General features: G+C 45.5%; 1 protein-coding gene and 1 pseudogene across 4 annotated transcripts in view; one reads left to right on the plus strand and one right to left on the minus strand.

The window, feature by feature from the left end:
* The window catches only part of ODAD2 (outer dynein arm docking complex subunit 2), a 367,969-nt gene that overhangs the window by 154,361 nt on the left and 187,938 nt on the right, over nt 1-25,670 (minus strand). For all 4 annotated transcript variants that reach the window (XM_063922013.1, XM_063922015.1, XM_063922014.1 and 1 more), the window contains exon 11: nt 6,330-6,476. In XM_063922013.1, coding sequence (XP_063778083.1) covers nt 6,330-6,476 — 147 coding nt within the window. The remainder of the gene's footprint in view (nt 1-6,329; nt 6,477-25,670) is intronic.
* Nucleotides 24,981-25,097, plus strand: LOC134930449 (5S ribosomal RNA; annotated as a pseudogene).

A 25,670-nucleotide genomic window follows, 5' to 3' on the forward strand; every position in this document is an offset into this window, starting at 1 on the left:
TCATCTATATATATATATTTTTGTATGTAGGTCTTTATTTATTTATTTATATATATTTATATATGTATTATAAAAAACTTTTTTTGTAAGTAGGTTTTTGAATATGAATCTGTTTTTCCGTTTTTTTGTTTTTTTGTTTTGATGTCCAAAGTGTGTGCTTTCATGTATTAGCCCATCCTCTCAGGTCCCTGATGGCTAGAAATTAAACCATTAAATTAAATAAAAATATTTAAGATCCACTTATTACACATACACTCAGCTGTTAGACATTAGAGACACGTAAGCCACTCTTTGAACATTTGATTAAGCAGGCTTAAATCCCTGACTGCTGTGATGTACTAAGGAAATGCCAATCTGGTTTGTTTTGGAGTTTAGAATAGATCAGGTGGGGTTAACACAGAGAATCCAGGTGATACAGATCAGCCCGAATTCTACTTCTCCCTTTGACCAGTGAATACGTGTGCTACCGCGGCCGCAGCGTCAGTCTGTGACATGACGCGCGTCAACTTCCGGTACGTGGAACGCACCACTTCCGGGAGTTGGAACGCAAGACGCGGCGTGTAATCTTTACATTCTAGTCTCAGCGTCTTGAGCACCACATACACTAGTACAATTTGTGAATCAACGGTCGGGCATAGGAGCCATTGTATATTTAACCATATCAATTATTAAACTTGAAAAGTTCCCTTTGAGTGAGGCGTTTTTTCAGTCCTTGCGGATCTACTTCCGGTTTGAGGGTATATAAACCTCCGGGGCATGGATGTCCACAGCATGTCTCCTGGGAACACATGGCTGATATTGACTCCTGGTAAGCACCCCTTTTCTGAGCAACTTGTGCTTTATTACTTGTTTCATGTAGTGAGTTTTGCATTGATATACATCGCTTTGAACAGGCTGGACTGATTAGCACATAGGAACAAACAGAGAACCCAGGATACGGCACACTGGGATTGTGATCCCGATAGGTAAAAGCCTGTTTAAACAGCATATGTTTATTTGTGATAATAGAAAGCCTATGGGAGGTCTAACAGTTTTTTGTTGTTCCCAGTTGCTATGGGACCATTTATGTTGTTGGTAGTCTGCTGGATGTCGACACGGCTGCTGCTGAGCTCATGAGTAAGTGATGAGGCTTAGACCTGTCTCAGAGTATATACCCCTTACACCTGAGGGTTCATTGGTAAAACTAGGCACACTATGCGTCTAAAGGATTAAGGTGTCTTCTTCTTCTTTCTAATCTGGGTGATGAGTGGCAGCTGTGTTGGTGGTGTGTAATACTTCAAAATATTATCTGGTACTAAGCACATTTTTTTAAAATAACACTGTCACTATATGAACGGGGCATTGATACCCAGTCTATAGAGATTTTCTGCCATCGCATATGGGGCCTGGGAGGCTGAGTCTTTTCTCATTTTGTATTTTTATAGGCATTTTCTAATGATTGTATAAACTGAGAACAAATGATTTCGTATTGCCTTTCTTGAAAAAGATCCTGTGGAAGGATCGAAACGTCGATTGCATGAGGCTACAATAAAGAATATTAATATTGAAGAAGTGTTGTATCAGTGAGAGTGCGCCCGCCACTTATGTGGACTTCGATATATATATATATAGATATAGATATATATATATATATATATATATATATAAAGAAAAAAACAGATCTGAGGGCGCTTGTATATACTGTAAGGTACTGTTCAATACAACAAATTTAAAACATACACTTTTCAATTTACATAGAGTAAAATGTATTCATAAGAATATACAATAAAACATGATACATCGTGAGTTACAGATGACGTCTTCACAAATGACTGTTTTGACATTCAGTTTTCTCGTATATTTCTTTGTTAAAACTGACAAAACAGTACAGATGTAGGAGATAAAAACCCAACGTGTTTCGTCCCTAACTGGACTTCATCAGTGGTATTTAATCTATAGAATAAGATAATAAAACAACTAAATGTATGAACAATACCTAAGTGCACATCATATACATGATTTTTTACAACTATACATACAGAAAATGCTCAAAGCGTAATATAGAGTGAATCCGCTGAAGTGAGTGGACATCTGCTGAAGTGAGTGGACATCTTGTTCAAACCAAATTACATGGACATGAAACCTATTCAGTGAATAGCAGCCCCGCACGTCGCTATCGCCGGTACTAGATTGACATGCAGGCCAAATCTAGTTAGATCACTCATTTCACCGCTGGGTGAAATGAGTGTGTCCCCCCCCCCCCCCCATCCACTTTCACTCAGCTCACATCATGCTGTGTGCTGAGCGGGGGAGAGATGTGTGCTGAGCGTTCTGTGCTAGATCACTCAGTACACATCTCTGGGAGAAATCTCCCGGTGTGTACAGCCCCTAAGGCTGCAAAAAAATAAAGAAATACAGAGGGATATTGGAATCCTTAGCAGTGGCCAAATAAACAGATTGGAACATTCTCAGAATAAAAGAATGCACTGGTAAGCTAAGCAACACAAAAAGGTATAGAACATAGACTCCTTTCCACAGCAAAGAAAAACTTTCTTCACAACATCCAGCCAAGTGAAGAAAACTCTCCAGGAGGTAGACATATCTTTATTCAAGTCTACCATAAAGAGAAGGCCAGATTAGACTTTACCAAGAAACATCTAAAGAAAAAGCCAGCCCAGTTCTGGAACAGCATTCTTTGGACAGATTAAACAAAGATCAACCTGTAATGATGTGAAGAAAAAAAAGGATCAAAAAAGTATGCAGAAGGCTTGGAAAAGCTCATGATCCAAAGCATACCACATCATCTGTAAAACATGGTGGAGGCAGTGTGACGGCATGGGCATGCATGACTTTCAATGGCACTGAGCCACTAGTGTTTATTGATGATGTGAAGACAGCAACAGCCGGATTAATTCTAAAGTAAAGGCCTGGCAAAGCATAACAATGGAGGAAACCCAGCATTTAGCAAAGTCCATGGGTTACAGCAATCCACTTTTTCAAACTTTTGGGACAATGTGTACGCATTACCATGTTGAGCCCCAGGCCAATGTTGTACAACAAATTTATACTGTTGACTGGTCAAGAACAAAAGTGTAACCCTGGGATTTACCTCTTTGTTAAGGTGCATCCACCTCAAGAGTGCATAATCTGTGATTAAGACAAATTCTTTTCCTAGGAGATCATACTAGAGGACTTCTATCACCCATTTTATTGCCAAGCATTCCCGCTTAACTATAGCGTATCTGGTTTCTCATCGTTGCAGTTTTCTACTTAAGTAGAGGATCGGTCTCTCCTCCCCCTGAATGGACTGTAACAAAACAATCCCCAAATATGTTGTAGAAGCGTCAATTTGCAGAATAAAGGGTTTCTGGATGTCAGGCCCCTGTAGAACCGGATTAGAATACACAGAGCCATCCTCATATCTTCCCAAACTGACTCAATTCTTTTGGTCCAGAGGATTCTTTCCAGTTGAGCCTTCTTCAGGGTTTCAGTAAACAATAAAGCCCTGCACGCAAAGCGTGGAATGAAACAGCAGTAATAGCCTACCAGCCCAAGGAAAGTCCTCATTTGTTTCTTAGTGGAGGGTCTTGGCCAGGACTTAACCGCCTCCACTTTTTGTAGTTGGGGTTTCACCTGTCATTGCCAATCACATATCCAAGGTAATTGGCCTCTTAAAGTCCAATAGTACACATAGCTGGATTAGCCATAAACCTGTGCTTTCTTAGGCTGCCCAGTACTTTTTGGACTTTGGTCAAGTGAGTTTCCCAGTCTTCAGTATATATGACAATGTCATCCAAATAGGCTGTGGCATACTCCTGGTGTGGCATTAGTGGGCAATCCATGGCTCGCTGGAATGCTGCTGGGGCCCCAAGAAGGCCAAAAGGTAGCACTTTATACTGATATAGGCCATCATGTGTCAAAAAGGCAGTCTCCTCCCTGGCAGACACACTTAGGGAAATTTGCCAGTATCCCTTTATGAGGTCTAGGGTCATAAGATACCGACTACTTGCCAAATTTTCTACCCATTCATCTATCCAAGGTTGTGGGTATGTATCAAGCTGGAAAACTTAATTCAGATGTCTAAAAACATTACAGAAATGTATTGCCCACCGAAGGTATGGGGACTAAGACAATGGGACTGGCCAATTGCTCCTTGACTCCTCAATGACCCCAAGCTGAAGCATCTCCTTTACTTCTAGCCTGCCAGCTTGGCACTGCACCTCAGGAATGCAATACAGTTGCTGCTTAATGACCACCCCTCCAGGGGTATGTATGTCATGATCCACCAGTGCACCCCAGCAGAGGAGAAACACATCTTGATTGTGGTATCCCAAGAGCTCAGATTCTTTTCATTGTTTCACTTTGTGTCCCCACCAACTGGACATTTGAATTTCCAGGCAAACCAGAAAGATGCTCAGGAACCAGAGGGAAGGTGGTTTTCTGCATGCCCTGGTCTTTACCCATGCCAGACATAACCTTTATGTGTCCATCTCCACTCTGTACTGTACATGACTTCCAGGGTGGTAGGGGGTGTTTAATATGCAGGGGAGTGGGCTTAATAGCCATCATTTTCTATTGGGAGGGTAGCTTGCTTGACTGCAAATATCTCCAGTTCCTTGAAATAGATTCCTTAGCTTTCAATTGGATAAACAAACTAGAGTCCCACTTTTTAGGAGGTACTGGGGACTTTGGGATCAGAGTTCAGGAGCCGGAGCAATCCACAGACGGTAATACTGTATAAAACTGCATACCAGGTGTGTGGAGCTGGAGCAGGAACCAGCTGCTGGAAGGCTAATATCTCTGGTTCTGGGCATAGTAAAGACAAGCTGCCAGTGTCCTCCGAAAGCGAGTTGTTGCAAGTCAAGTGTCAGCTACAAGTAGTTTGGACCAGCACATGCAATTTCCGCACACCAACACCCTCATCATCAACCTCCTCATTAGTGATCGGAGGTAGTCCTTCCAAAAAATTGGTTTGTGGGGGTCCAAACAAACCAAGCACTTCAGCCACAAAAGTGGTAGTCCCTGTCGCTGAAGTGCTTTGTTTGATAAATGGTGCATGTCCTTTTTAATATACAACATAAGGGTGGGAGAGCCAAAGGACAATTCCATCTTGCACCACTTTTATTTTCATAATGGCCTGTATTTTTGGAGAATGATTGGGGACGGTCTTTTTTGCATAGACATTTTTATTGGTTATTGCTCTAATACATTATTAATTTGCAACACATTTTTAAACACAAATAACATCTAGGTGTTTGTGTCGCTGCTGTGTTGCTTATTTTAGCTAGCCAGCCTTGGGCCAATACTGGTGAACAATATTGTGAGCTGTGAGGTGGTCAAAATTGATTGGGAATAACTGGAAAGGAAAGTTATTAAGGTTACTAATAATGTAGGTATAAAAACAGGCCTACATTACATGATTTTAGCAGTTTTTAGCATCTTTTTTAAATTCAGATCCAAAACCATAACACGTGAGGGTGGTTCTGCAAAACTAGAACCAAACCCAAAACAAAAAAAATAATCTAGATCCAAAACTAAAACACGGGGGTTAGTGCACATTTCTACTTGTAATGTGATACATTACAAATAGATAGTTCATGCTGTCATTCCTATTTCTTTCAATCACTTCTGTGTGAGTCTATTATTATTTCCTTTTTACCTGGTTTTCATACATTTTGACTGCACACAACAAAACTTTAAAAACTAAAACAAAAATTAAATTCCCTTTTCCGATAAGGTATAGTAATTTAAGTTTTTGCATATTTTATTAAATGCATGAAAATGTATTAAATAAGTCTAAAAATAAAAAGTTTAAAATAGTAGATAAACTTATTAATGTAAGCTTAATTAAAAAAATGCTTCTAACAAAGGGGGTCATTCCGACCTGATTGCACGCTAGTTTTTTTCGCTGCACTGTGATCAGGTCCGACCTGTACTGCGATCAAGTCCGACCTGCGCATGCGTAAGCACCGCAATGCGCAGGTGCGTTGTACGAGTGCAAAGCGGATTGCTGCTGAGCGATGGATTTAACGAAGCGTTTGTGGGTGTCAACTGACTATTTTCTGGGAGTGGTTGGAAAAACGCTGGCGTGTCCAAGCGTTTGCAGGGCGGGTGTCTGACGTCAATTCAGGACAAGAACAGGCTGAAGTGATCGCAGCGGCTGAGTAAGTTCTAAGCTTCTGAGCTACTCAGAAACTGCACAAAACTTTTTCGTACCGCTCGGCTGCACATACATTCGCACACTTGCAAAGCAAACATACACTCCCCTAAAGGCGGCGACTGTCTGTTTGCAGCGCTGCAAAAAATAACTACCGAGCGATCAACTCGGAATGACCCCCAAAGTTCCATACCATACACTTGATTTCTTCTGTATCCAGCAAGTTAATAAGAACTTCAAGTCCCCCGACATCTCTTATGGCCAGCTGACATGTTTCTTGGGTAAGATTAAAATCTCTCATTGAACACAGAGCAATAACAGTAGCTGTTTGGTTTCCTCCCTAAAAGTAAATGAATAAAAAGAAAAGACAATTACAATAAATGCTTACTAATTAAACAAAGTGTACTGTGTTTCTGAAAACAGTATTGGACGCATGTTATGTAGACTAAGGGGTATATGCAATTGCGGTCGAATTGTCGCAAATATCGAAAAATAAGATTTTACTTACCGATAAATCTATTTCTCGTAGTCCGTAGTGGATGCTGGGACTCCGTCAGGACCATGGGGATTAGCGGCTCCGCAGGAGACAGGGCACAAAAATAAAAGCTTTAGGACTAGGTGGTGTGCACTGGCTCCTCCCCCTATGACCCTCCTCCAAGCCTCAGTTAGGATACTGTGCCCGGACGAGCGTACACAATAAGGAAGGATTTTGAATCCCGGGTAAGACTCATACCAGCCACACCAATCACACCGTACAACCTGTGATCTGAACCCAGTTAACAGTATGACAAACGTAGGAGCCTCTGAACAGACGGCTCACAACAATAACAACCCGATTTTTTTGTAACAATAACTATGTACAAGTATTGCAGACAATCCGCACTTGGGATGGGCGCCCAGCATCCACTACGGACTACGAGAAATAGATTTATCGGTAAGTAAAATCTTATTTTCTCTGACGTCCTAGTGGATGCTGGGACTCCGTCAGGACCATGGGGATTATACTAGAGATGAGCGGGTTCGGTTTCTCTGAATCCGAACCCGCCCGAACTTCATGGTTTTTTTCACGGGTCCGAGCAGACTCGGATCCTCCCGCCTTGCTCGGTTAACCCGAGCGCGCCCGAACGTCATCATGACGCTGTCGGATTCTCGCGAGACTCGGATTCTATATAAGGAGCCGCGCGTCGCCGCCATTTTCACACGTGCATTGAGATTGATAGGGAGAGGACGTGGCTGGCGTCCTCTCCATTTAGATTATAAGAGAGAGAGATTTACTGGAGCTTAGGACTAGGAGGAGTACTGTAGAAGTGTAGAGAGTGCAGAGAGTTTACTAGTGAGTGACCACCAGACAGTGCAGTTTATTTAATATATCCGTTCTCTGCCTGAAAAAAGCGATACACACAGTGACTCAGTCACATACCATATCTGTGTGCACTGCTCAGGCTCAGCCCAGTGTGCTGCATCATCTATATATATTATATATCTGTCTGACTGCTCAGCTCACACAGCTTATAATTGTGGGGGAGACTGGGGAGCACTGCAGTGCCAGTTATAGGTTATAGCAGGAGCCAGGAGTACATAATATTATATAGTGAGTGACCACCAGACAGTGCAGTTTATTTAATATATCCGTTCTCTGCCTGAAAAAAGCGATACACACAGTGACTCAGTCACATACCATATCTGTGTGCACTGCTCAGGCTCAGCCCAGTGTGCTGCATCATCTATATATATTATATATCTGTCTGACTGCTCAGCTCACACAGCTTATAATTGTGGGGGAGACTGGGGAGCACTGCAGTGCCAGTTATAGGTTATAGCAGGAGCCAGGAGTACATAATATTATATTAAAATTAAACAGTGCACACTTTTGCTGCAGGAGTGCCACTGCCAGTGTGACTGACCAGTGACCTGACCACACTGACCACCAGTATAGTTAGTAGTATACTTATATTGTGATTGCCTGAAAAAGTTAAACACTCGTCGTGTGACTTCACTTGTGTGTTGTTTTTTTTTTTATTCTATAAAAATAAAACTCATTCTGCTGACAGACAGTGTCCAGCAGGTCCGTCATTATATAATATATAATATATACCTGTCCGGCTGCAGTAGTGATATATATATATTTTTTATATCATTTATCATCCAGTCGCAGCAGACACAGTACGGTAGTTCACGGCTGTGGCTACCTCTGTGTCTGCACTCGGCAGGCAGTCCGTCCATAATTGTATACCACCTAACCGTGGTTTTTTTTTCTTCTTTATACATACATACTACTACGACATCTCTTTATCAACCAGTCTATATTAGCAGCAGACACAGTACAGTACGGTAGTTCACGGCTGTGGCTACCTCTGTGTCTGCACTCGGCAGGCAGTCCGTCCATAATTGTATACCACCTAACCGTGGTTTTTTTTTCTTTCTTCTTTATACATACATAGTTACATAGACATCTCTTTATCAACCAGTCTATATTAGCAGCAGACACAGTACAGTACGGTAGTTCACGGCTGTGGCTACCTCTGTGTCTGCACTCGGCAGGCAGTCCGTCCATAATTGTATACCACCTAACCGTGGTTTTTTTTTCTTTCTTCTTTATACATACATACTACTACGACATCTCTTTATCAACCAGTCTATATTATTAGCAGCAGACACAGTACAGTACGGTAGTTCACGGCTGTGGCTACCTCTGTGTCTGCACTCGGCAGGCAGTCCGTCCATAATTGTATACCACCTAACCGTGGTTTTTTTTTCTTTCTTCTTTATACATACATAGTTACATAGACATCTCTTTATCAACCAGTCTATATTAGCAGCAGACACAGTACAGTACGGTAGTTCACGGCTGTGGCTACCTCTGTGTCTGCACTCGGCAGGCAGTCCATAATTGTATACTAGTATCCATCTCCATTGTTTACCTGAGGTGCCTTTTAGTTGTGCCTATTAAAATATGGAGAACAAAAATGTTGAGGTTCCAAAATTAGGGAAAGATCAAGATCCACTTCCACCTCGTGCTGAAGCTGCTGCCACTAGTCATGGCCGAGACGATGAAATGCCAGCAACGTCGTCTGCCAAGGCCGATGCCCAATGTCATAGTACAGAGCATGTCAAATCCAAAACACCAAATATCAGAAAAAAAAGGACTCCAAAACCTAAAATAAAATTGTCGGAGGAGAAGCGTAAACTTGCCAATATGCCATTTACGACACGGAGTGGCAAGGAACGGCTGAGGCCCTGGCCTATGTTCATGGCTAGTGGTTCAGCTTCACATGAGGATGGAAGCACTCAGCCTCTCGCTAGAAAAATGAAAAGACTCAAGCTGGCAAAAGCAGCACAGCAAAGAACTGTGCATTCTTCGAAATCCCAAATCCACAAGGAGAGTCCAATTGTGTCGGTTGCGATGCCTGACCTTCCCAACACTGGACGTGAAGATAATCTGTGAGGAGGGGGATGTACACGGTGATATATCGGAGGGTGATGATGAGGTGGACATCTTGCCTCTGTAGAGCCAGTTTGTGCAAGGAGAGATTAATTGCTTCTTTTTTGGGGGGGGTCCAAACCAACCCGTCATATCAGTCACAGTCGTGTGGCAGACCCTGTCACTGAAATGATGGGTTGGTTAAAGTGTGCATGTCCTGTTTTGTTTATACAACATAAGGGTGGGTGGGAGGGCCCAAGGACAATTCCATCTTGCACCTCTTTTTTCTTTTCTTTTTCTTTGCATCATGTGCTGATTGGGGAGGGTTTTTTGGAAGGGACATCCTGCGTGACACTGCAGTGCCACTCCTAAATGGGCCCGGTGTTTGTGTCGGCCACTAGGGTCGCTAATCTTACTCACACAGTCAGCTACCTCATTGCGCCTCTTTTTTTCTTTGCGTCATGTGCTGTTTGGGGAGGGTTTTTTGGAAGGGACATCCTGCGTGACACTGCAGTGCCACTCCTAGATGGGCCCGGTGTTTGTGTCGGCCACTAGGGTCGCTAATCTTACTCACACAGCTACCTCATTGCGCCTCTTTTTTTCTTTGCGTCATGTGCTGTTTGGGGAGGGTTTTTTGGAAGGGACATCCTGCGTGACACTGCAGTGCCACTCCTAGATGGGCCCGGTGTTTGTGTCGGCCACTAGGGTCGCTAATCTTACTCACACAGCTACCTCATTGCGCCTCTTTTTTTCTTTGCGTCATGTGCTGTTTGGGGAGGGTTTTTTGGAAGGGCCATCCTGCGTGACACTGCAGTGCCACTCCTAGATGGGCCCGGTGTTTGTGTCGGCCACTAGGGTCGCTAATCTTACTCACACAGCTACCTCATTGCGCCTCTTTTTTTCTTTGCGTCATGTGCTGTTTGGGGAGGGTTTTTTGGAAGGGACATCCTGCGTGACACTGCAGTGCCACTCCTAGATGGGCCCGGTGTTTGTGTCGGCCACTAGGGTCGCTTATCTTACTCACACAGCGACCTCGGTGCAAATTTTAGGACTAAAAATAATATTGTGAGGTGTGAGGTATTCAGAATAGACTGAAAATGAGTGTAAATTATGGTTTTTGAGGTTAATAATACTTTGGGATCAAAATGACCCCCAAATTCTATGATTTAAGCTGTTTTTTAATGTTTTTTGAAAAAAACACCCGAATCCAAAACACACCCGAATCCGACAAAAAAAATTCGGTGAGGTTTTGCCAAAACGCGTTCGAACCCAAAACACGGCCGCGGAACCGAACCCAAAACCAAAACACAAAACCCGAAAAATTTCAGGCGCTCATCTCTAGATTATACCAAAGCTCCCAAACGGGCGGGAGAGTGCGGATGACTCTGCAGCACCGAATGAGAGAACTCCAGGTCCTCTTTAGCCAGGGTATCAAATTTGTAGAATTTTACAAACGTGTTCTCCCCCGACCACGTAGCTGCTCGGCAGAGTTGTAATGCCGAGACCCCTCGGGCAGCCGCCCAAGATGAGCCCACCTTCCTTGTGGAATGGGCCTTGATAGATTTAGGCTGTGGCAGGCCTGCCACAGAATGTGCAAGTTGAATTGTGCTACAAATCCAACGAGCAATCATCTGCTTAGAAGCAGGAGCACCCAGCTTGTTGGGTGCATACAGTATAAACAGCGAGTCAGATTTTCTGACTCCAGCCGTCCTTGAAATATATATTTTCAATGCCCTGACAACGTCCAGCAACTTGGAATCCTCCAAATCGCTAGTAGCCGCAGGCACCACAATAGGCTGGTTCAGGTGAAACGCTGAAACCACCTTAGGCAGAAACTGAGGACGCGTCCGCAGTTCTGCCCTGTCCGAATGGAAAATCAGATATGGGCTTTTATACGATAAAGCCGCCAATTCTGACACTCTCCTGGCTGAAGCCAGGGCCAGTAGCATGGTTACTTTCCATGTAAGATATTTCAAATCCACCGATTTGAGTGGCTCAAACCAATGGGATTTGAGAAAATCCAAAACTACATTAAGATCCCACGGAGCCACTGGGGGCACAACCGGGGGCTGTATATGTAGTACTCCTTTTACAAAAGTCTGGACTTCAGGAACTGAAGCCAATTCTTTCTGGAAGAAAATCGACAGGGCCGAAATTTGAACCTTAATGGACCCTAATTTGAGGCCCATAGACAATCCTGTTTGCAGGAAATGTAGGAATCGACCCAGTTGAAATTCCTCCGTCGGGGCCTTCCTGGCCTCACACCACGCAACATATTTTCTCCAAATGCGGTGATAATGTTGTGCAGTCACCTCCTTCCTGGCTTTTACCAGGGTAGGGATGACCTCTTCCGGAATGCCTTTTTCCCTTAGAATTCGGCGTTCAACCGCCATGCCGTCAAACGCAGCCGCGGTAAGTCTTGGAATAGACACGGTCCCTGCTGAAGCAGGTCCCGTCTTAGAGGTAGAGGCCACGGATCTTCCGTGAGCATCTCCTGAAGTTCCGGGTACCAAGTTCTTCTTGGCCAATCCGGAGCCACGAGTATCGTTCTTACTCCCCTTTGCCGTATAATTCTCAGTACTTTTGGTATGAGAGGCAGAGGAGGAAACACATACACTGACTGGAACACCCACGGTGTTACCAGAGCGTCCACAGCTATTGCCTGAGGGTCTCTTGACCTGGCGCAATACCTGTCCAGTTTTTTGTTGAGGCGGGACGCCATCATATCCACCTTTGGTTTTTCCCAACGGTTCACAATCATGTGGAAGACTTCTGGATGAAGTCCCCACTCTCCCGGGTGTAGATCGTGTCTGCTGAGGAAGTCCGCTTTCCAGTTGTCCACTCCCGGAATGAACACTGCTGACAGTGCTATCACATGATCTTCCGCCCAGCGAAGAATCCTTGCAGCTTCTGCCATTGCCCTCCTGCTTCTTGTGCCGCCCTGTCTGTTTACGTGGACGACTGCCGTGATGTTGTCCGACTGGATCAACACCGGCTGACCCTGAAGCAGGGGTTTTGCCAGGCTTAGAGCATTGTAAATCGCTCTTAGCTCCAGTATATTTATGTGAAGAGACATCTCCAGGCTTGACCACACTCCCTGGAAGTTTCTTCCCTGTGTGACCGCTCCCCAGCCTCTCAGACTGGCATCCGTGGTCACCAGGACCCAGTCCTGTATGCCGAATCTGCGGCCCTCTAACAGATGAGCACTCTGCAACCACCACAGAAGAGACACCCTTGTCCGTGGAGACAAAGTTATCCGCTGATGCATCTGCAGATGCGATCCGGACCATTTGTCCAGCAGATCCCACTGAAAAGTTCGTGCGTGGAATCTGCCGAATGGAATCGCTTCGTAAGAAGCCACCATTTTTCCCAGGACTCTTGTGCATTGATGCACAGACACTTTTCCTGGTTTTAGGAGGTTCCTGACAAGTTCGGATAACTCCCTGGCTTTCTCCTCCGGAAGAAACACCTTTTTCTGAACCGTGTCCAGAATCATTCCCAGGAACAGCAGACGTGTCGTCGGGGTCAATTGAGATTTTGGAAAATTCAGAATCCACCCGTGCTGTTGCAGCACTACTTGGGTTAGTGCTACTACGTCCTCCAGCTGTTCTCTGGACCTTGCCCTTATCAGGAGATCGTCCAAGTAAGGGATAATTAATACGCCTTTTCTTCGCAGAAGAAACATCATTTCGGCCATTACCTTGGTAAAGACCCGAGGTGCCGTGGACAATCCAAACGGCAGCGTCTGAAACTGATAATGACAGTTTTGCACCACGAACCTGAGGTACCCTTGATGTGAAGGGCAAATTGGGACATGCAGGTAAGCATCCTTGATGTCCAGGGACACCATAAAGTCCCCTTCTTCCAGATTCGCTATCACTGCTCTGAGTGACTCCATCTTGAACTTGAATTTTTGTATGTACAGGTTCAAAGATTTCAGATTTAGAATAGGTCTTACCGAGCCGTCCGGCTTCGGTACCACAAATAGTGTGGAATAATACCCCTTTCCCTGTTGTAGGAGGGGTACCTTGACTATCACCTGCTGAGAATACAGCTTGTGAATGGCTTCCAATACCGTCGCCCTGTCTGAGGGAGACGTTGGCAGAGCAGACTTTAGGAACCGGCGAGGGGGAGACTTCTCGAATTCCAACCTGTAACCCTGAGATACTACCTGCAGGATCCAGGGGTCCACCTGTGAGTGAGCCCACTGTGCGCTGAAATTCTTGAGTCGACCCCCCACCGCCCCTGAGTCCGCTTGTAAAGCCCCAACGTCATGCTGAGGGCTTTGCAGAAGCCGGGGAGGGCTTCTGCTCCTGGGAGGGAGCTGCTTGGTGCACTCTCTTACCCTTTCCTTTGCCTCGGGGCAGATATGACTGTCCTTTTGCCCGCTTGTTCTTATAGGAACGAAAGGACTGCGGCTGAAAAGACGGTGTCTTTTTCTGTTGGGAGGGGACCTGAGGTAAAAAGGTGGATTTCCCGGCTGTTGCCGTGGCCACCAAATCCGATAGACCGACCCCAAATAATTCCTCCCCTTTATACGGCAATACTTCCATATGCCGTTTGGAATCCGCATCACCTGACCACTGTCGCGTCCATAAACTTCTTCTGGCAGATATGGACATCGCACTTACTCTCGATGCCAGAGTGCAAATATCCCTCTGAGCATCTCGCATATAAAGAAAAGCATCCTTTAATTGCTCTATAGTCAATAAAATACTGTCCCTATCCAGGGTATCAATATTTTCAGTCAGGGAATCCGACCAAACCACCCCAGCACTGCACATCCATGCTGAGGCGATGGCTGGTCGCAGTATAACACCAGTATGAGTGTATATACTTTTCAGGGTAGTTTCCAGCCTCCTATCAGCTGGATCCTTGAGGGCGGCCGTTTCAGGAGACGGTAACGCCACTTGTTTTGATAAGCGTGTGAGTGCCTTATCCACCCTAGGGGGTGTTTCCCAGCGCGCCCTAACCTCTGGCGGGAAAAGGATATAATGCCAATAACTTCTTTGAAATTAGCAGTTTTCTATCGGGGTTAACCCACGCTTCATCACACACTTCATTCAATTCCTCTGATTCAGGAAAAACTACAGGTAGTTTTTTCAGACCCCACATAATACCCCTTTTTGTGGTACTTGCAGTATCAGAGATATGCAAAGCCTCCTTCATTGCCGTGATCATATAACGTGTGGCCCTACTGGAAAATACGTTTGTTTCTTCACCGTCGACACTAGATTCGGTGTCCGTGTCTGGGTCTGTGTCGACCGACTGAGGTAAAGAGCGTTTTACAGCCCCTGACGGTGTCTGAGACGCCTGGACAGGTACTAACTGGTTTGCCGGCCGTCTCATGTCGTCAACTGATTTTTGTAACGTGCTGACATTATCACGTAATTCCATAAACAAAGCCATCCATTCCGGTGTCGACTCCCTAGGGGGTGACATCACCATTACCGGCAATTGCTCCGCCTCCACACCAACATCGTCCTCATACATGTCGACACACACGTACCGACACACAGCAGACACACAGGGAATGCTCTTATCGAAGACAGGACCCCACTAGCCCTTTGGGGAGACAGAGGGAGAGTTTGCCAGCACACACCCAAGCGCTATAAATATATAGGAACAACCCTACAGAAGTGTTGTTTCCTTTATAGCAGCTTAATATATCAATATCGCCAAAAAAGTGCCCCCCCTCTCTGTTTTTTTACCCTGTTTCTGTAGTGCAGTGCAGGGGAGAGTCCTGGGAGCCTTCCTCGCAGCGGAGCTGTGCAGGAAAATGGCGCTGTGTGCTGAGGAGATAGGCCCCGCCCCCTATTTCGGCGGGCTCTTCTCCCGGTGTTTGTGAGACCTGGCAGGGGTTAAATACATCCATATAGCCCCAGGGGCTATATGTGATGTATTTTTAGCCAGAACAAGGTATTATCATTGCTGCCCAGGGCGCCCCCCCCCCAGCGCCCTGCACCCTCAGTGACCGCTGGTGTGAAGTGTGCTGACAACAATGGCGCACAGCTGCAGTGCTGTGCGCTACCTCATGAAGACTGAAAAGTCTTCTGCCGCCGGTTTCTGGACCTCTTCACTTTTCGGCATCTGCAAGGGGGTCGGCGGCGCGGCTCCGGGACCGGACTCCATGGCTGGGCCTGTGTTCGATCCCTCTGGAGCTAATGGTGTCCAGTAGCCTAAGAAGCCAATCCATCCTCCACGCAGGTGAGTTCACTTCTTCTCCCCTAAGTCCCTCGTTGCAGTGAGCCTGTTGCCAGCAGGACTCACTGAAAATAAAAAACCTAATAACTTTTTCTAAGCAGCTCTTTAGGAGAGCCACCTAGATTGCACCCTGCTTGGACGGGCACAAAAACCTAACTGAGGCATGGAGGAGGGTCATAGGGGGAGGAGCCAGTGCACACCACCTAGTCCTAAAGCTTTTATTTTTGTGCCCTGTCTCCTGCGGAGCCGCTAATCCCCATGGTCCTGACGGAGTCCCAGCATCCACTAGGACGTCAGAGAAAACGGGGCATTTTCAACAAAAAAAACCTGTCGAATTGGATTCGACAATGCAATACAGTACTTTTCGACAAAAAACCTACTGTTTCAGATTCGACTTTTTGCAATTCGACATGTCTGCAATGCAGTGGCGGAACAAGCAAGCGGTGGGCCCAGGTGCGACAAAATGCTTTGGGCCCCCCATCCCATCCAAGTCCACCCCATGGGCAGTGCGCGCCGTAGGCGCGCGCAAAAATACATAGTGGCGTGGCTTCGTGGGGAAGGGGTGTGTCCACAAAATAATACCAATTCATAAAACGGTGCACAGTAGTCTCCATTCTTCAAATTACGCCGCACAGTAGCACCACTACACCAGGTAGAGACTCTTTTACACCTTACAGCGAACAGATTCCCCTTTTTACACATAACGGCAGACAGCGTGCACTTTTTACACATAACGGCAGACAGCGTGCCCTCGTTACACATAGCGGCAGACAGCGTGCACTTTTTACACATTACGGCAGACAGCGTCCCCATTTTACACATTACGGCAGACAGCATACACTTTTTACACATAATGGCAGACAGCATGCCCTCGTTACACATAGCGGCAGACAGCATCCCCTTTTTACACATTACAGCAGACAGCATACACTTTTTACACATAATGGCAGACAGCGTGCCCTCGTTACACATAGCGGCAGACAGCGTGCCCTCGTTACACATAGCGGCAGACAGCGTGCACTTTTTACACATTACGGCAGACAGCGTCCCCATTTTACACATTACGGCAGACAGCGTCCCCATTTTACACATTACGGCAGACAGCATACACTTTTTACACATAACGGCAGACAGCATCCCCATTTTACACATTACGGCAGACAGCATACACTTTTTACACATAACGGCAGACAGCGTGCCCTTTTTACACATTACGGCAGGCAGATTCTACCTTTTTACACATAGCGGCAGGCAGATTCCCCATTGTTATACATAGCGGCAGGCAGATTCCCCATTTTTACACATTGCGGCAGGCTGATTCCCCCTTTTTACACATTGCGGCAGGCAGATTCCCCATTTTTACATTGCGGCAGGCAGATTCCCCCTTTTTACACATTGCGGCAGGCAGATTCCCCATTTTTATACATAGCGACAGGCAGTCCCCCCTTTTTACACATTGCGGCAGGCTGATTCCCCCTTTTTACACATTGCGGCAGGCAGTCCCAACAAATAAAAAAAGAAAGAGACAGACAGACAGACAGAAAGAAAGAAAGAAAGAAAGAAAGAAAGAAAGAAAGAAAGAAAGAAAGAAAGAAAGAAAGAAAGAAAGATTATACTTACCCTCTCTGTTGGCTCAGGCTCCTTGTGCAGCTTCCCGGGCAGTAGAGAAGAAGGAGGAGGGAGGTGGAGAAGGGAGCCGCAGCAGCGCTGTGTTATTGGTGGAGGCGCTGCTGCTGCTGCCCCTCTGCTTCACTATAGGCTGTTCTCAGAGACAGCCTATAGTGAAGCAGAGGAGCAGCAGCAGCAGCGCCTCCACCAGTAACAAAGCGCTGCTGCGGCTCCCTCCTTCACCTCCGTCCTCCACCTTACCCCGTACCGCTGAAGTGCGCGCCGCTCCTCTCCTCTCTCTCCGGGCGGCTGTGCGCTGCGGGCAGCGGTTGCCTGCAGCGCACAGCGGCATGTAATGAGTCAGTTTGACTCATTACATGCTTGGGCCCCTGAACAGAGGCGGGCCCCAGTGCAACGCACTGCTTGCACTGCCGGTAGTTCCGCCTCTGCTGCAATGGTAAAAATGCGGCTTTTCGACAAAAGTATATTCAATTGAAGAATGTCTATTCGACAACAGTGTTTTTCGCCAGTCATTTCGTCAATTTCATTCCGCCTCATTTTGCTGTCGTGATCTAATAAAATTTTTTAAAAACATGGGGTTTTGGGTTTTTTTTTGATTGCTAATAGCATATCTATTTATATTAGAAGGGATTATATACTTGGTTTGTCTATTTATGAGTCACAAGTATTATTTAATAGATTTTTGAAAAGAATATTATTATTTTTTTACTGACTAAAATAATATGGAGAGATCAGTGCATGTTTTTCAGTGGAAATGGGTTAAAATTTCAGAAAAAAAATGCGTGGGGTCCCCCCTCCTAAGCATAACCAGCCTCGGGCTCTTTGAGCCGGTCCTGGTTGTAAAAATACGGGGGGGGAAATGACAGGGGATCCCCCAGTATTTTAACAACCAGCACCGGGCTCTGCGCCTTGTCCTGGTGCCAAAAATACGGGGGACAAAACACGTAGGGGTCCAACGTATTTTTCACACCAGCACCGGGCTCCAGCCACCCAAGGGCCCCTCCAGCCACCCAAGGGCCAGGGGTGAAGCCCGAGGCTGCCCCCCCCCATCCAAGGGCGGCAGATGGGGGGGCCGATAGCCTTGTGTAAAAAAAAAAGAATATTGTTTTTTGTAGCAGAACTACAAGTCCCAGCAAACCTCCCCCGCAAGCTGGTACTTGGAGAACCACAAGTACCAGCATGCGGGGGGGGGGGGGAAACGGGCCCGCTGGTACCTGTAGTTCTACTACAAAAAAATACCCAAATAAAAACAGTACACACACACCGTGACAGTATAACTTTATTACATACATGCACACCAACATACACACATACTTACCTATGTTGACACGAAGTGTCGGTCCCCTTCTCCACGTAGAATCCACGGGGTACCTGTAAATAAAATTATACTCACAACAATCCAGTGTAGATCGGTCCTCTTCTTGTTTGTAATCCACGTACTTGGCAAAATAAAAAAACGGAGACCACGGACCACGCACTGAAAGGGGTCCCATGTTTACATATGGGACCCCTTTCCCCGACTGCCGGGACCCCCCGTGACTGCTGTCAAAGAGGGTCCCTTCAGCCAAACAGGGAGCGCCACGCCGTGGCACGCTCCTGATTGGCTGTGCGCGTCTGAGCTGTCAGGCGGCGCACTCAAGATACACTGTAGCGCATAGGCGCTCCATTGTATCCAATGGCGGGAACTTTGTGGTCAGCGGTTGACCGCGAGGGTGACCCCACATAACCGCTGACCGCAAAGTTCCCACCATTGGATACAATGGAGCGCCTATGAGCTACAGTGTATCTCGAGTGCGCCGCTTGACAGCTCAGACAAGCACAGCCAATCAGGAGAGTGCCACAACGTGGCGCTCCCTGATTGGCTGAAGGGACCCTCTTTGACAGCAGTCACGGGGGGTCCCGGCAGTCGGGGAAAGGGGTCCCATGTCCTTTCAGTGCGCGGTCCGTGTTTTCCGTTTTTTTATTTTGCCAAGTACGTGGATTACAAACAAGAAGAGGACCGATCTACACTGGATTGTTGTGAGTATAATTTTATTTACAGGTACCCCGTGGATTCTACGTGGAGTAGGGGACTGACACTTCGTGTCAACATAGGTAAGTATGTGTGTATGTTGGTGTGCATGTATGTAATAAAGTTATACTTTCACGGTGTGTGTGCACTGTTTTTATTTGGGTATTTTTTTGTAGTAGAACTACAGGTACCAGCGGGCCCGTTTCCCCCCCGCATGCTGGTACTTGTGGTTCTCCAAGTACCAGCTTGCGGGGGAGGTTTGCTGGGACTTGTAGTTCTGCTACAAAAAACAATATTCTTTTTTTTTTACACAAGGCTATCGGCCCCCCCCATCCGCCGCCCTTGGATGGGGGGGACAGCCTCGGGCTTCACCCCTGACCCTTGGGTGGCTGGAGGGGGGGGACCCCTTGATTTAAGGGGTCCCCACTCCTCCAGGGTACCCTGGTCAGGGGTTACTAGTTAGTGATTTAATGCCATGGCAGCAGGGACCTATATAATAGTGTCCCCCGGCTGTGGCATTATCTCTCTGACTAGTGGAGCCCGGAGCTGGAGTGAAAAATACGGGGGACCCCTACGTGTTTTGTCCCCCGTATTTTTGGCACCAGGACCGGACGCAGAGCCCTGTGCATTTTTTTTCAAGATTATTGAACACTTTTGTCCCGTCCATGAAGTCGAATCCAGGACGCACACTATTCGTCAATTGGTCCGTTTTTCGACAGCGGGACTGTCGAATCCGTTTTTTATTGAATATGTCGAATTAGGGTCCCGGCGGCCGGGATTCGTCTGTCGAATTGTGTCGAATCCAAAAACGGTCGAATTCCAGCCGGAATTCGACCGCAATTGCATATACCCCTACATTTATTAAGATCTGTATAAACTCTTTAACCAATTGATCTAAATATAGCCATGGCCAACAAGCCACATGTACAGCAGTAAAAAGGTATGCCATAATTATTTTGTAATAATAGGAGAACAGTGATGGGAACACCTATGAACATTTACAAAAGCATCTTTTCAGTGTTATATAGAAATAAAGGCACAACTACTGTACTGTGTATTACAAATAGTACTGGTAAACAGTCACATCACCTATCCTGTGTATGCTTTAAAACTGTTTCTAAACTGCTGTCTTATACTGTTCTTATAATGATCATGTTTTTCCTATTCAGCATAGCCTACAGAACTGTACATTTATAGAATTCTTATTAAAGCAAAACAATTCTTAGCCCCAGTGGAGCTTACAATTTATTGTGATTTCCTTACCACCGACACCCAAAAACTAGGACCAATTTCGTCATAAGTCACCTACAAATAGACCTTTGGTCTGGAATGCCAAGATGTGGTTGGTGGAAGGTACAAAGTATCCGCCACAGGCCTGCCAGGAAAGTATAATGAAGTACCAAGATTGCATGTCCACACCCACTCAGTATCCCACTGCTTTGCAGTACTAAACATTGAGGGGTGAAGGCAAACTGCGCATATACGCCACTGACTGTGCAAGTGCCACGTCATGCTTATGCACATGGGTGGAGATTGAAAGTGCGGATGGATTGATCCTTTCATTAATCTCTGTGTGAAATAGGCATTTTTGGGGCACAACTGGGTGGTTGCTGTGCTGATGCATGGTGCACATTCATCTTTGCTCATTTGGTCACGTAGATAGAGATGTTTTTGAAGAATCCACTGCACCCAGCAATGAGTGTGTGTAAGTCCTGATATTAATGATGAGTGTGGTGTCTGATGTCAGATGCCAACAAGCAGAGCCTTCAGTTCGGTGGCGGCGATCGGGAGCTGACATCTCCTGAAGAGCTACAGCCACCACTGAAGAGGCAAGAAGACAGTGACGCTGGCCAGGAAGGGCCAGTGGCAGAAGAAAGAAGATGAGGACCAGAGAGTGCTGCAGCTGGTGGGAAGCAAAGAGATGATCAAAGCTCCCCACTGCAGCCTCTCCCAACATACATGTAGCCTTGACCATTGGTAACATACCCCCCTCCCTAGACCACCAGTTGTGGGGCATTAGGTCTCAGGCCTGTGGGGCATGTTAGGTGGATAGAGGACCTGTGCAACAAATAAAAGTGACTCTGGGCATTAGCCCCCGGTTGCTTTTTGTGCCCTAAGGTAGGCAGGCAATAGCCTGGGCCCCTGTTGAGTGGCTTGGTTTTAGGCCTAGTACACTAGTACAGATAGGTAAGGGTGGCCCTACTGTGTGGCATAATGGATATAACTGGTACTACTGTGTGTAAGTGTATAAGAGGCCATACTGTGTGTGCATAATGTGCAATAAGGAGTCATACTATGTGTGCATAATATGCAATAAGGGGCCATACTGTGTGGGCATAATGATCAATAAGGGGCTATACTGTGTGGTCATAATGTGCAGTAAAGTGCCACACTGTGTGAGCACAATGTGTGGGCATAATGTGCAGTAAGGGGCCATACTGTGTGGGCATAATGTGAAATAAAGAGCCATACTGTGTGGGCATAATGTGCAATAAGGGGCCATACTGTGAGGGCATAGTTTGAAACGGTACTATTGTGTGGTTACACCCCTTCCCTGTGAGGCCACGCCCCTTTTTTACATGAAGGCCCCCACCTGGCTGCTACTTGATGCCACCAGGCCGGCAAAATTATCTGGAGAGAACACTGAATTCCAAAGTTTATTGAAAAATACCAAACCTTCTACCTGTTTAGCGCTAATGAGATTGTATTGGTTACTTGGTCAATCAGTGACCACTAGCCAGACCTTGCCATACGAAAGTCTTTATGTTCAAGACTATTACAGTGTGTAAGGACTCACATCTCAAACGTATTATCACAGCACATCAACAATTCCTTTAATTTGAGGTGAAATGCGCAGTATACAGGAAGACACTGCTTTACTTAAATTGTACTGTGACCTATACAAAGGCTATTCTTTTACCATCTTAGGTATCTCTAATTACCCTTGGTAAGTAGTCGAACAGGTACATGCGTCACCAGACACAGGAGTTCATAACTATGTATGCTGCATACTAGATGAATGTAATGAGGGCCCAGTTAATGGTTTTTGTGGGTTAAGCCTCACCTTTACCTGAACTAGAAAATAACTGATGTTATACATATGAGTCTGGATTTAGCTGGAAATATCCAGTTTCTGAGCAACATGTAAACTTAGATATGTCAGCCCAATTCCCACAGCGTTCTATGTGAAACAAATGGGAAAACAATACCAAAACGAAAGACCAAACCTGCCATTAACTCCACACAGTTATTCCTTTGCCTAAACTCCAGCTGACCTCAGATTGTATTAGGTAGTTAGAGAGATTATTCTGCTTCTCCAACTTTTCCTGTCATGGAGCCTTCTGACCCACCCAATCAGACTGGTTATTTGCGCCAGTCTGAATGTAAATGCTCCAGAAGCTAGTTCTCTACATTAATATTTTTCTCTTTGAGCCTGGGGATTCCTAACATAGGGAGTTCAACTGCTAAACTCATAAGGTTTAATGGAAAGCAATTACTTCTGGGAGTATAATATATAACAAAGTAAATTACTATTTCCCAGTAGGTTTACATAAATGCCATACAGAAAGCTTAGCGATTAAGAATGACAGTCGTTTCTACAAGTTACTATATACTGATCACGATAAGTTCATTATCACTGATCTATGTGTAGTAATAGTTACATTTCGAATACACAAACTGATTTATCTGAAAGTTTATACACAGTTGTTAAAATGTTCCTGATTTTCTGAGGCAGTCCCAGATATTGAAGATTTCTGAAATATTTGTCAGATCCTGACAAGGGGGTATATTTACAAAGATTCGTGTATTTGCCGTTTTTAAGGGTGTTTGAACTCGAATGGTATCGGGTGCATTTTACTGCAACTTTTTGAATTCTGATACGATCATTCACTAAGCTGCCGATTTTTCCAAATTCGTATTTTCCGATGTCGATGTGATTCGTAATGTCAGGCAGTGTTTTACGGGAGTGATGAGTAAAACACTGCCTGACAAAACACAAGGAATCCCGGACGGATCTGTGAGATCCGTGCAAGGCTTCATTGTGTACCTTAAGAAGGTGTTTAAAGTGTTAAAAAATCAGAAAAAAAATTGGGTGGGAACTTTGCGGTCAGCGGTTGACCGAAAGTAACCTCACCGCTGACCGCAAAGTTCCCACCATTGGAAACAATGGAGCGCATAGGCGCTACATTGTCTCTCTGCCGTGTGCAGCCTCACAGACACTACAGGAGCACACAGCCAATCAGGAAAGTGCCACGACATGGTGCTCCCTGATTGGCTGAAGGGACCCTCTTTGACAGAAGTCGGGGGGTCCTGGCAGTCGGGGAAAGGGGTCCCATGTGTAAACATGGGACCCCTTTCAGTGCGTGGTCGGGTTTCCGTTTTTTTGTTTTGCCAAGTACGTGGATTATACAAAGAAGACAAGCAACACTGGATTATGTGAGTATAATTTTTTTCACAGGTACCCCGAGGATTCTACATGGAGAAGAGGACCGAGCCTCGTGTGAACATAGGTAAGTATGTATGTTTGGAGGTGTGCATGTATGTAATAAACTTATACTGTCACGGTGTGTGTGTCCTGTTTTTTGTTGGGTATTTTTTTAGTAGTAGTACTACAGGTACCAGCAGGCCCGGTTTTCCACCGCATGCTGGTACTTGTGATTCTCGAAGTACCAGCTTGCGGGGGAGGCTTGCTGCGACTTATAGTACTGCTACTAAAAACAATATTCTCATTTTTTACACAAGGCTCCAGCACCCCATCCGCCGCCCTTGGATGGGGGGGACAGCCTCGGGCTTCACCCCTGGCCCTTGGGTGGCTGGAGGGGGGGGACCCCTTGATTTAAGGGTTTCCCACTTCTCCAGGGTACCCCGGCCAGGGGTGACTAGTTGGGTATGTAATGCCAGGGCCGCCAGGACCACAATAAAAGTGTCCCCCGGCTGTGGAATTATGTACCTGGCTAGTGGAGCCCGGTGCTGGTTTAAGAAATACAGGGGATCCCTACGCTTTTTGTCCCGCATATTTTTTTGAACCAGGACCAGGCGCAGAGCCCGGTGCTGGTTGATGAAATATGGGGGAACCCCTGTCATTTCCCCCAAAAAATGTTGTCAACCAGGACCGGCTCAAAGAGCCCGAGGCTGGTTGTGCTTAGGAGGGGGGACCCCACGCAATTTTATTTTCAGTTTTTACACTAAACACACCCTTTCCCATAGATAACCATGCACAGATCTCTGTAGCGTATATTTTAGCTTAATGAGATCCTCCTCCCAGGTTCGTTATGAGTCATTGGGGGCCACCTCTGTGGGGAAGATACTGTCTAAGTCTTCAGTCCTGCGTTTTGTATTGAGTTCGTTCTTGAGGCTGAAACTCAGAATGAAAAAACAGACTGATGCTGTTTAAAAAAAGGGTGTGTTTTGATCTATGGAGTATCTCTATAGAGATTGCTGACTAGTTATCCAAGGTATGTTTGAATTAAATGTCTTTATAACCGGTTGGCTAGTTATCCAAAGCTGACTGCACACGTGAGGGTTTGAAGTATGTGAAAAAGACAATCATTCCGTGCTAGATTCCATTAACTGAGAGAGACCTCGGTGACCATGCTGGATCTGCCCGATCTCGTCTGATCTTGGAAGCCAAGCAGCACTGGGCCCGGTCAGTACCAGAAAGGGTGACCCTCTGGGAATACTGGGTACTGTAGTCCCATTAAGGTACATGCCTTTCATTGACCAGCAAAACTCATTTGCAAGCTAACATTGCAGAATACGCAGTATAGCTGACCACTCAAAAAGGAGTCCGGTAATATAAAAGCCGTTTTTTTCTTGTATCTCTTATATGAAATATACATGTGTATATCTAATCATAAATTCATAGAGATAACAAGAATTTTTATTTTCGCATTGGACAAATGTCTAACAGTAATACTCGCCTAAAATCCAGCGGGTTTACAGACAAACTTTCTGTCACCCACTTTTAATAGGCGAGTGACATATCATTATATCGTCTTCTATATATGCTATTTAATACTTGTTTTAACCTATTTCGCTGTTTTATACAGCAATGTTTTTTCTCATATGGTTAATTAACTAACTAATTTTTTCCTTATAATACTTGAGTATATTTTTTTTGTCTGTAGAATAAATTAAACGTTACGTTTTAATGCTTCATATACATTCCACGGTTTCATAACTTTGTCATCTAGTTAATTTAAATAAAGTGTGCCCCAGAGAGACATATCAAACAGTCTTTCTTTTGCTTCTTTGCAAAACAACCTTTA

The sequence above is a fragment of the Pseudophryne corroboree genome, chromosome 5, assembly GCF_028390025.1.
Source record: "Pseudophryne corroboree isolate aPseCor3 chromosome 5, aPseCor3.hap2, whole genome shotgun sequence".
Classification (NCBI taxonomy): Eukaryota; Metazoa; Chordata; class Amphibia; order Anura; family Myobatrachidae; genus Pseudophryne; species Pseudophryne corroboree.